The sequence below is a fragment of the Schistocerca americana genome, chromosome 4 (assembly GCF_021461395.2).
Source record: "Schistocerca americana isolate TAMUIC-IGC-003095 chromosome 4, iqSchAmer2.1, whole genome shotgun sequence".
Lineage (NCBI taxonomy): Eukaryota > Metazoa > Arthropoda > Insecta > Orthoptera > Acrididae > Schistocerca > Schistocerca americana.
Window position 1 is genome coordinate 468,701,308 of NC_060122.1, and position 12,165 is coordinate 468,713,472.

Genomic DNA, 12,165 nt, shown 5'->3' on the forward strand with positions numbered 1-12,165 from the left:
GGTTCATCCTGCAGTTTTTTTTGCTCTGCCGCATATTTTTGCTGTTGTGAAAGCCGACTGAATTTCCCTTTCTGCCTCTCCATGCATTTCTGCCTTCATGATGTTAGTTTTGCTACCTGTGCTGCATCGAACAAATCCCAATCTAAAGCCGAAATTGTCATTGTCAGTAGCAGGTGAATGGCCAAAAGTTGATGGCCATTTGTGTCCATCTATTTTCTGCTGAAGTTTATTCTCTCCCGTAACATGGTGAAACTGGCATGGTGGAATATTCTTCTGTTTACTTCAGTGTCACTGTCATGGTTAATGATGGTAATTCATGGAATTGTCGTCTCATCATAGCAGCGCTAGCTTAATAAATGGGCTTTCCAGGTATCCGATGCTGCACCACATCTCTTCCTCGTAGAGGTACATTATATATGAATGCATGTTCTTGTGGCTATATCCATTAATAAAATGGATATCACCATGAGAGCATGAATTTATACATACTCATATACTCTATTTCTAAAAGTGTTCTTAAACTTTTACAGCAAACACCTTTAGCAGAGAAAATAATCCAAAATATGCAGGCCACCCTCCTCTTGCTGCAACAGTAGGCAATGTGTATCATTCTGTGTGATATTGGGTCACATAAGAATAAGAATAAACAAGGAAGATGACGTATAATTGCAGGGGGTCTGCAGGGATCATATCATGACACGATGTGCCATTCCCTTGAACACTGTCATTTCACAGTTGAGTCACAGAGGCATTGTATAAGGGATGATCAAAATGTTTCCATTTGAGGGCATTGTTACAGTATATATGCAACTAGTGCGACTCTGTTGCAGGTATGTAAGTGCTGACATGTAGACAGGGTATTAGTGTGAATTCGTATCATTCTGTGTGATATTGGGTCACATAAGAATAAGAATAAACAAGGAAGATGACGTATAATTGCAGGGGGTCTGCAGGGATCATATCATGACACGATGTGCCATTCCCTTGAACACTGTCATTTCACAGTTGAGTCACAGAGGCATTGTATAAGGGATGATCAAAATGTTTCCATTTGAGGGCATTGTTACAGTATATATGCAACGTAGTGCGACTCTGTTGCAGGTATGTAAGTGCTGACATGTAGACAGGGTATTAGTGTGAATTCATTCCTTTCCAATGTGCGTGTAGTAAATGTTCACGTGGACTATAGTGGTGTCATTACGAAATGCATACAAACTGGACCAGTGTGCTGTTATTCTTTTCTTGGCTGCTGAATGACAAATACCGATAGACATCCAACGGAGAATGAAGAATCTATATGGGACAGCACATCTGTCAAAAAACTCTGTTGTGGAATGATGCACCAAGTTCTGTGCTGGTCATGATTCAATGCAAGGTGCCTGTCAATCTGAGAGCCTAGCCTCTTCCAACTCAAGTGGAAGACACTCGAGCACCTGCCCTGTAGTCCTGATCTCTCCCCATGCAGTTGTCATGCCTTCAATCTGTTATGATGACGAAGAACGAATCATCACCAATGTGAATGACTGGTGGCCAATGCTAAATAGAAACATACAAATCTCTTCTTGCCATATACAGCAGGTTTGTCAGTGAAGTCGATAAGGTGCTGGCTGCATGGTCTGGGTCTGCAGCAACTAAAATAATTAGAAGTTGTTGGCAAAAAATAATATATTGTACTTAACTGGTGGTACAGGAGTCTTCATAGTCAGGAGGAATATATTTACAAACAGAGAGTTATAATGGCTGGTTCAAATGGCTCTGAGCACTATGGGACTTAACTTCTGAGGTCATCAATCCCCTAGAACTTAGAACTACTTAAACCTAACTAACCTAAGGACATCACACACATCCATGCCCGAAGCAGGATTCGAACCTGCGACCGTAGCGGTCACGCGGCTCCAGACTGTAGCGCGTAGAACCGCTCGGCCTCCCCAGTCGCCAGAGAGTTATAGAGGCATCACATAGGCCATACTTTAACTAAGTGCTTTGTTGGAGGTTGCTTCCTAACAACTGAAGGCTATACTACTTTCCTACTCGATGTCCCAAGCAAGAGTGGTTGAGCGCGTGCTAGAGACTTGTTGCAAGATACAGAGCGGCTCTAGTGGCACTAGTCTCGACTCACGGGTGCAGCAATACTAGTACGGCCCACGGTCTATAACTGCAACCCCTAACAAGTGTGGTATCGAATGTTGATACTACACAATCCTTTAAAAAAGGCCTTAAAGGTTGATTATTCCTGTCAGATGAGAACAAGCAGCAGACAGTTATGGACTACTTCATGCGCAGGACACAGTGTTTTACGAAATGGATATCTTCAATCTAGTCTCACAATGAATTTGCCTGGTTGACAAGAAAGACAAGAAAGAGGTGGAAGAAGAAGAAGAAGAAGAAGAAGAAGAAGGAAAATGAGAAAATAAAATGAGTGTTTAAGAGATCTGAAATTTTACGTACTGTTTGGGCCCCTGCGTAAGCTTTTTGGTTGGAGAATTTAATGTGTTGCAGAATGTATGGCTTTTGCTTTTATAGTGCAGGTGCTCTCTCTCTCTCTCTCTCTCTCTCTCTCTCTTTCTTTTCCTCCAAAGTGAAGGTTACAGACTAGGCCATGTTCATTGGCAGAATTGAAACAATCATAAGTGACAGTAAAATACAGCAGTACTGTAGGAATTTTACCATGTGATATGCCAGTGTTCGTGGTGCAGACAGTAGGGGAGGAAATCTTTGGTGTCAGCAAGTGGATCGGGAGACTAATGATTGGCACTGGTATGCAATTTCTGAGCTGCCTGGTGGCTTAACTGTAGTTTCAGGATCAGCTCTTTGTGGTATTGTATCTGAAAAACTTAGATATCGGAAACTGTACGAGATCGGATGAGGAAATGGAAGAAGAGTCAAAACAGTGGGTGAATTCTCATTCCCTCAATACACCAAAACCATTCTAGTGGATCTCCTCCTTCACAAATTGTATGGCTATTCTATTCTGGTTTTCACCTTCATTGAGGAACTGATTGTACTATGCATATATTTTTTTTTTGCAGCAACTGAGAAATGAAAAGCTCTTAAAGTTGTCAGTATTAACTGCTTTCCTTGAGTCCCAATCATATTTTAATATTCTTAAACAGACATCATTTCAAACATTCCCATCATACACAGCTAATGAACTCAATCTCATGCTATTTCTGCCTTACATTATGCATCCAGAGGCAAATCTTATAATCTGTACTGAAACAGAGAAAAAAGTCCTTCAGATGAAGTATCACAGAGAAACTCATTTTCACATCATTTACATTGTAAAATTTATTTTGTAGACACTTTGACTTGTAAGCCAACTGTTCCAAGTAACTTACATTTTGAAATTATAGAAAACATTATTATTCCTTTTCCACTCGTTACTACTGACAAACTCAGTACATTTTTCCATCAGCTTTCTATGTATGTGATTTCAACCTATATCTGTCAGTCTAGTAATGGTCAACAACAGCCTTCTAGATTAATGCTTATGGGTCACAAACTGCTTTCTTGAGATTTCTGCCCAATTCATATTTATCTTTTCTGCATATTTCAGCAAGAATGGTCTCTTGCTACTGAGAAGTATGACATGTATTTGCTTTACTCTTTCCATAAATCCTAGTTACAACAATTCCAGTCCCTCTCTCTTTTGGTGTCTTTCTGATTCCATGCATCCCCCAAACTCTCCAAAATACAGCATATTACATTGCACTGTGTTTGCTTCATGAACATTACCAACCCTCTTTAAGTCACTCGACAGTATGTGCAGTAATCATTGAAACTCCTTTAGAAATGTCTTCTGCCATATCCCCTGATGGATTCAAAATTTGAAAAGTGATTTATTTAATAACTATCTCCTTCAAATATCATTTCTTAGCTACCATTCATCCTTCCACATGTTTAGAAGAAATGGAACAATAAAAAATACCCCCTGCAGCTGGGATGTCAGAAGTGGAACAGAGCCCTGACTATTCTGATAGACCACAAAGCCTGGAAGACTGTTGATTACATTAAGCTTTAAAATAATTCCAAGTGACTACTTTGAGATCACAGACTTTTACTTGCAAATGAAGCGTGAAAAGACCTTATGAATCCTTAGCCAGAGAATACCAAAAACAAAACTTGACAACCTCTCAATACAAGTTTTTCATTTACTTCTTTAATATTGTAGTGTAGGCCTCATCACAAATAAGAACTTGCAGGTATATCAGACAAGTCGAGATATAAGTAACAGAGAGAAGTTGCTGTCAGCCATGTGTCTCACAGCCACACATCAGCATAGATGTATTACAAAATGATTGCAACCATAAAATCTGGTGGGTGCCTGATTGTTGCCATCAGCTTACTGGTACTACTGTTAGCTGCAACTGGATTCATACCCTCCCCTTATGCACACTTATCACCCACAAAAACAGCGATACTTTGTTTTTCAGCTCCCTGTGCACCACTGACACTGCCAGAATACGCTTCAAAGTTCATGTGCAAGTCATGAGAGCAAAATCCTTAAACAGATCTCAAGATTACTTGAAGTTGTAATTGTGTCAGGATTGTTGCCACGTGCAAAGTGACCTCAATGAAAATCAAATTTGCAAGTGAAATCATTTTCTGTTTAATTTATTTTCAAACTGAATGAATTTATGAGTGGCCACTCACAATATAATTCATTCTGTACTGTCTAGTGAGTCCAGTACTCCCATACATTACCAAATTCCTTTCTGAAAGGGACTCAAACATTATCAGACCAGACTTTAAACAATAACCAAATGTAATATGGTTTATTCCTACTAACTGAGTTGCTTCTTTTAAGCAATGTACCAAGAAGGATACGTATGACAGAAATGAAATTTATATCACAAACTGAGTACATGACAACATATGCATGGTCAAGATTGCTGAACTGTACATAATCTCTGACTTAGGACATTCAGTGTGGTGTAAAGACACCATGTAATGCAATAAGAATTCTTAAATATTCAGGCATGAAACCGAAGAAAATCTGAATATGTCAGTCTCGTGCACTTTCTCCAGGATTTTATATGAGTCCATAAAACTATACTTGTGGTTACTGAAGAACTATGATTAAGTAATTGTGAACTAGCTATATCCTAGAAAGCTCAGTTGGTGACAAACTAGGAAAGTATATGGCACTGACTCCCATCATTCTTCAAAGAAGGATTCTACATTTTTTATCACATATGGCCATGCATTTTCCTGCTGAAATAGGGCATGTGGAGTTTGCTTGAAGGAGGAACTGTGTTTTGGACTCCACTATCTCCCTCAAATAGTGTTCAGATTGTCCCCAAAGCATAGAAGATGTGATTGCATATTGTGTCCATTGATGCTTCAAACCAACACACTTGGCATTTGACCACTATGCTTCTGTGTAATGAAGGCCACTAGATTATGACACAAATATGATCATGACTGTAGGAAATATTGTAGTAGGACTCTTCCAAGAACATACCACTTTGATACTTGGCATGTCAACAGTTCTGTTGACATGCCCAAAGCAATGAAAGCCCATCCAGTGGCATGCATGTCCAGTTCAGCTCACAGAAGGTGGTGACAAACCATCAACATAAACAAGTCCACACTCATTTCATTGCCCCCTCCCCCCACCTCCCCCACCCAATTGAAAGAACATTGTTGACAAAGCAGTATGTTCTGTTACAGCATATGTATAAATTGGGTTGTTATTGTTGCAATGGACATCAGTACATAGAGTGCTTTGATGCAACTCTCTGTGTGTCCCTATTCTGTGACAGTTCCTTCATTTCTGAATAACTACTGCAACCTACATCCATTTGTAGCTGCTGTCTCGTGGTCTCCCTCAGCAATTTTTACTTCTTTTATTTCCCTCCATTAACATATTGATGATTCCTTGATGCTTCAAGGTGTCTCAAATCAGCCAATTGCTGCTTCTAATCAAGCTGTACACCCCCCCCCCCCCTTTTTTCCCCCTCAGTTCAGTACCTCCTTGTTAGCTACTAGATATAACCATCAAATCTTCAGCATTCTTATGTAGCAACACATTTCAAAAGCTTTTGTTCCCTTTTTGGTTGCACTGCTTGTCATCCATATTTCATTTTTATACAATGCTACACTCCAGACATAAACCTTCAGAAAGACTTCCTAAAACTTAAATCTGTGTTCAGTGTTAATAGATTCATGTTTTTCAGGAACGGTTTTCTTGCTATAGTCAGTCTGCATTTTACATCCTCTCCACTTCGGCCATCATCAGTTTTTTGTTGCCCAAATAGCAAAATTCATCTACTATGTTTACTGTCTCATTTCATAATCTAATCCTCTCAACATTGTTGGATTCAATTTTACTATATTCAGTTATCTTGGTTTTACTTTTGTTGATGATGTTCATCTTACAACCTTTTTTCAAGACACTATCCATTCTGTTCAGCTACTCTTCTTCCATGTCTTTTTCTGTCTCTGACAGAATTATATTGTCATCAGCAAACCCCAAAGTCTTTATTTCTTCTTCCTGAAATTTAATTCACTCTCCAAATTTCTCCTTTACTGCTTGCCAAATGGGGATTGGCTACAGCCCTGTTTCACTCCCTTCTTAGCTGTCTCATAGACTTTGCACAACAGCTGGAATAGTCTCCCAAGGATCTCAATAATTCTGAGGGTATGTCATTTAATCGAGGGGTGTTGTTTTGACTTACGCCTTTCAGTGCTGTGTTAAATTATTCTCACATTATCATATTTTCCATCCTTCATCTACTTCCACTTCTCTTTCTGTAATATTGCCTTCAAGTTCATTTTCCTTGTATAGTCTTTCTATGTATTCCTTCTGTCTTTCAGCTTTCCCTTCTTTGCTTAGCACTTGCTTGCCATCTGGACTCTTGATATTCACACAGCTGCTTCTCTTCTCTTCTCTTCTCTTCTCTTCTCTTCTCTTCTCTTCTCTTCAAAGGCCTCTATTACTTTCCTGTAGGTGGCATCAATCTTTTTCCTAGTTATGCACATTTTAAGCTTTGCATGTGTCCTCTAGCCACCCCTTCTTAGCCGTTTTGCATTTTCTGTCAGTCTCAGTTTTCAGACATACAGGGTTATTACAAATGATTGAAGCGATTTCACAGCTCTACAATAACTTTATTATTTGAGACATTTTCACAATGCTTTGCACACACATACGAAAACTCAAAAAGTTTTTTTAGGCATTCACAAATGTTCGATTTATGCACCTTTAGTGATTCGGCAGACATCAAGCCGATAATCAAGTTTCTCCCACACTCGGCGCAGCATGTCCCCATCAATGAGTTCGAAAGCATCGTTGATGCAAGCTCGCAGTTCTGGCACGTTTCTTGGTAGAGGAGGTTTAAACACTGAATCTTTCACATAACCCCACAGAAAGAAATCGCATGGGGTTAAGTCGGGAGAGTGTGGAGGCCATGACATGAATTGCTGATCATGATCTCCACCACGACCGATCCATCGGTTTTCCAATCTCCTGTTTAAGAAATGCTGAACATCATGATGGAAGTGCGGTGGAGCACCATCCTGTTGAAAGATGAAGTCGGCGCTGTCGGTCTCCAGTTGTGGCATGAGCCAGTTTTCCAGCATGTCCAGATACACGTGTCCTAAAACGTTTTTTTCGCAGAAGAAAAAGGGGCCGTAAACTTTTAACCGTGAGATTGCACAAAACACGTTAACTTTTGGTGAATTGCGAATTTGCTGCACGAATGCGTGAGGATTCTATACCGCCCAGATTCGCACATTGTGTCTGTTCACTTCACCATTAAGAAAAAATTTTGCTTCATCACTGAAAACAAGTTTCGCACTGAATGCATCCTCAACCATGAGCTGTTGCAATTGTAAATGGTAAGGCTTCTGCTTTAGTCTTTTCCGTAAGATTTTCCAAACCGTCGGCTGTGGTACGTTTAGCTCCCCGCTTGCTTTATTCGTCGACTTCCGCGGGCTACGCGTTAAAGTTGCCCGCACGCGTTCAACCGTTTTTTCGCTCGCCGCAGGCCGACCCGTTGATTTCCCCTTACAGAGGCATCCAGAAGCTTTAAACTGCGCATACCATCGCCGAATGGAGTTAGCAGTTGGTGGATCTTTGTTGAACTTCATCCTGAAGTGTCGTTGCACTGTTATGACTGACTGATGTGAGTGCATTTCAAGCAAGACATACGCTTTCTCGGCTCCTGTCGCCATTTTGTCTCACTGCGCTCTCGAGCGCTATGACGGCAGAAACCTGAAGTGTGGCTTTAGTCGAACAAAGCTTTTTGAGTTTTTCTACGTATCTGTAGTGTGTCGTGACCATATGTCAATGAATGGAGCTACAGTGAATTTATGAAATCGCTTCAATCATTTGTAATAGCCCTGTATGTATTCCCTTCTGATTTATTGATTTGCTGCATTTTTTTAAATTTTCTCCCTTCGTCAGTTAAATTCAATATATCTAAATGATTAATGGAAAACCTCATATAAAGATGTGAAACAAATACTAACAAAGAGATAGAGGGGCTGGCCAGTACTTACTTCAGCTCAGTACAGCCGATAGATACACATAAAACAGAACCGAAAATTTATGTTCCTAGCTTTCAGAACAAATGTTCCTTCATCGGGGAGGAGAGAGGGGAAAGAAAGGGAAGAAGGGAAAGGAGATTCAGTTACTCACAACCCAGGTCATGAAGCAACAGTCTTATCCTCTTTCCCTTTCCTCTTTAGCCATTCACACATCTTTTCATCCTACATAGTTGTGTTTATCTTTATACTATATACCTCTTTACTTCTGTATGCATCCTCTTTGGTTTGAAGCTGGCACAGTACTTACAGTAGAATATCTTTGGCTTCCCTCTGACAACCATGCCTCCATCCTTGCTACCCTCCCTATTTTCCTTTCCCTGTTGCTTCATAACCTGGGTTGTGAGTAACTGAATCTCCTTTCCCTTCTTCCCTTTCTTTCCCCTCTCTCCTCCCCGATGAAGGAACATTTGTTCCGAAAGCTAGGAATGTAAATTTTCGGTTCTGTTTTATGTGTATCTATCGGCTGTACTGAGCTGAGGTAAGTACTGGCCAGCCCCTCTATCTCTTTGTTAGTATTAAATTCAATATATCCTGTGTTAGCCAAGAATTTCTACTAGGCCTTACATTTTTTCCTTATTTAATCTTTCTCTACCTTTTCTATTTTATCTTAAAGCTACCTTTTTATCTTATTGGTGTTCCCTTCCCTTGTTTCAGTCAATTGTTGCCTAATATTCCCTTTGAAACTCTAAACAACCCATAGTTCTGTCAATTTATCTAGGTCGCATCACTTTAATTTATTACATCTTTTTAGCAATTTCTTCAGTTTACTCTGCAACTCATAACCAATAAATTGTGATCAGAGTCCACATCTGCATCTGAAAATACCTTACAGCTTGAAATCTAGTTCAACATCCCATTTATATAATCAACTTCCACCTATACAACCTTCTTACATCATTCTTAAACCAAATGTTAACACTGATTAAATTATGCTCTGTGCAAAATTCACATCAGTGCCATAACGGCATGCTCTGCACAAGTTTAAATGTCATAGTAATTACTTTTCTGTTTGCACTTTTTTTGATGATTCTTGACTGATTAAGCTAGTTGTTTGTGGTCACCTAAGAGGACTCTGCTGGGCCTATGTATATCGTATCTTCTGCAGTCTGAATCATTTACTGCCAGTACACTGTTCTGTGTGTTCCTGACTGTAGATTCATGTGTGCCCCTCTTTGTGGCTGCTGCAATTTTCACATATATTGGTGATTAATGGAACTACACTGAATCATCAATAGAACCATTTTCGTATTCATGTAACATTTAATCATCCCAAATATCTGTTAACTATAATCTGCCAACTACAATGAATATTCTGTCAGTTCTCTGTAATTAATTTCCTTGCCTAGACAGTAGATGGGTCATCTAGCACATATGACTCTGCCTCATCATGGAAGCATGTGATAGTTGCTCTGATACTATAACAAACAATACTAACTGATGAATATATCATAATTGCATGACATTGTCTGTGTTGTAGAAGATGGTCTTTAAATATAAATATCCATACTTGCAATGTGGCAAATAAAAGTTTTCCTAAAGAAGATTACAACTGTTGATGTGTACTCATCTATAATCAGTTATCAGAATCAATACAATTCCACGATTGTGGAGGAGAGAGCGTTCATGTGGAAGTTGCACTAACTGGCTACCAGAAACATGTTCACAGTGACTGGAAAATTAGCTACCACATATTGAAATGGATAACTGTGTTACATGGCGTATTGTAAAGGTTCATCACAGAAACTCAAGCCTCAGTCTTTAATAATGTCTCCCCTATAGGAAAAAAATAACCATGTTCTAGCCCTTGACAGTACTTTGACAAGGAAGATTCTTACTCATCATGTACCGTAGCGGAGATGTTGAGGCAGTCTGGCCCTAGCAGCCAGAGACAGTGGTCATGTGTGTGTTAGCTGTGTTTGTGTGAATGTGTGTGTATATGTTGTCCATTACAGAAGAAGGTCTTCTGGCCGAAAACTTAAATATTTAGAAGCCTTTTTGCTGTGCCAATCTGCGACTCAGCATCTCTGCTACATGGTGAGTAACAACCTATCCTTTTCATAATACTGTCATTGTTCCATCCTGGATTTTCCCTTTTTCTAGGCGTCAATAGAACATAAAGGCCAGTACCTTGACCATTACACTACACAGGCTACAAGCAAACTCGTGCCATTTTGTTACTGCTGCTGGGTGCTTGTAGACAGCAGAAACATACACCTTTTGCAGAAAATATGTTGTGTCTTCTTTGGATAGTCTTATAAAAATAACAATTGTGTGTAATATTCCAATTACATCCTCATCCATGTGTGCCTAGCGCAAATCGAAAAAATTTTTTATGTTGATGCTCTTCATAACCTTAGCTCTATTATTTATGCTATGTAATATTGTGGTGTTAAGTGTACTAGTTTTCTGAACTCCTGCGTGGCTCATTCTTTTGAACAACTTGTAATTGACTAACTAATATTTTCGTAAGCTTGGGATTTTGATTCTTTGCTATATTGTTTCCTGTCTTCCAGATGCATTTGTAATTGATTGTCATTATTTTTAAATTTTGTGTCTAGGATCTAAGTAAACACATCATCATATTGCGTAGTGTTAGCAGTACCTCACTGTTGTTTGCTGTTGTACTTTTTTCAGAGTGCTGTTCAAGTGTTGAGTCTTATCCAAGAACTGTTGCCTCATGTCTCGGCACTTAATTTAATGAGTTCTGGTATGCACCATTCAACTGGTTCTATAGAAAGCACAGGCCCTGATTCACAAGGTTATTGTCCTTCTTCATCTATTAATACAACGTCACACCATTACGCTTGGGTTGAAAGTGAGCATCCCTACAAACCAGCTACTGTATCCAATTACAGGTAAGAGTGGTGCGTCTGAAGTTCATGTTTCTAAATCTAATTATTCCAGTACCTTATTTGTTTCAAACACTAGAACTGGCATCATTATATGTGACTCATGAAAATAGAGAGTGAGTGAGGGTAGGGGCTGGGAAGGAGGAATGAGTGAGATGGATTCCTATCCTTAAAGGATTATCTTCATTTTCTTTAGTTAGCTGCAAATAGCCTGGTGTGGTGAACAGATTTTCAGAGTGTAATAAAACAAATTAATGGAACCCACTTAGTCATCATTTCATCATCTCAATGTTCAACATGAACATCAATAATCTGTTTACCAACCATTCTTTTTTTTCCATTAGTGATAGTGTCATTGTATAATTTTGTATATTTATGGTACTTTAGCACTGATTCATATATATACACATAACTAAATACATATAATAGAGGGAAACATTCCACGCGGGAAAAATATATTTAAAAACAAAGATGATGTGACTTACCATACGAAAGCGCTGGCAGGTCGATAGAAACACAAACAGACACATACATACACACAAAATTCAAGCTTTTGCAACAAACTGTTGCCTCATCAGGAAAGAGGGAAGGAGAGGGAAAGACGAAAGGAAGTGGGTTTTAAGGGAGAGGGTAAGGAGTCATTCCAATCCCGGGAGCGGAAAGACTTATCTTTGGGGGAAAGAAGGACGGGTATACACTCGCGCACACACACACACACACACACACACACACACACACACACACACACACACACACATATCCATCC

The 12,165-nt window shown here is 39.4% G+C and overlaps 1 protein-coding gene across 1 annotated transcript in view; it reads left to right on the plus strand.

The window, feature by feature from the left end:
* Positions 1-12,165, plus strand: part of LOC124613548 (E3 ubiquitin-protein ligase MYCBP2-like) — a 798,425-nt gene that overhangs the window by 237,514 nt on the left and 548,746 nt on the right. The window contains exon 32 of the mRNA XM_047142259.1: positions 11,185-11,405. Within this exon, the coding sequence (XP_046998215.1) occupies positions 11,185-11,405 (221 nt within the window). The remainder of the gene's footprint in view (positions 1-11,184; positions 11,406-12,165) is intronic.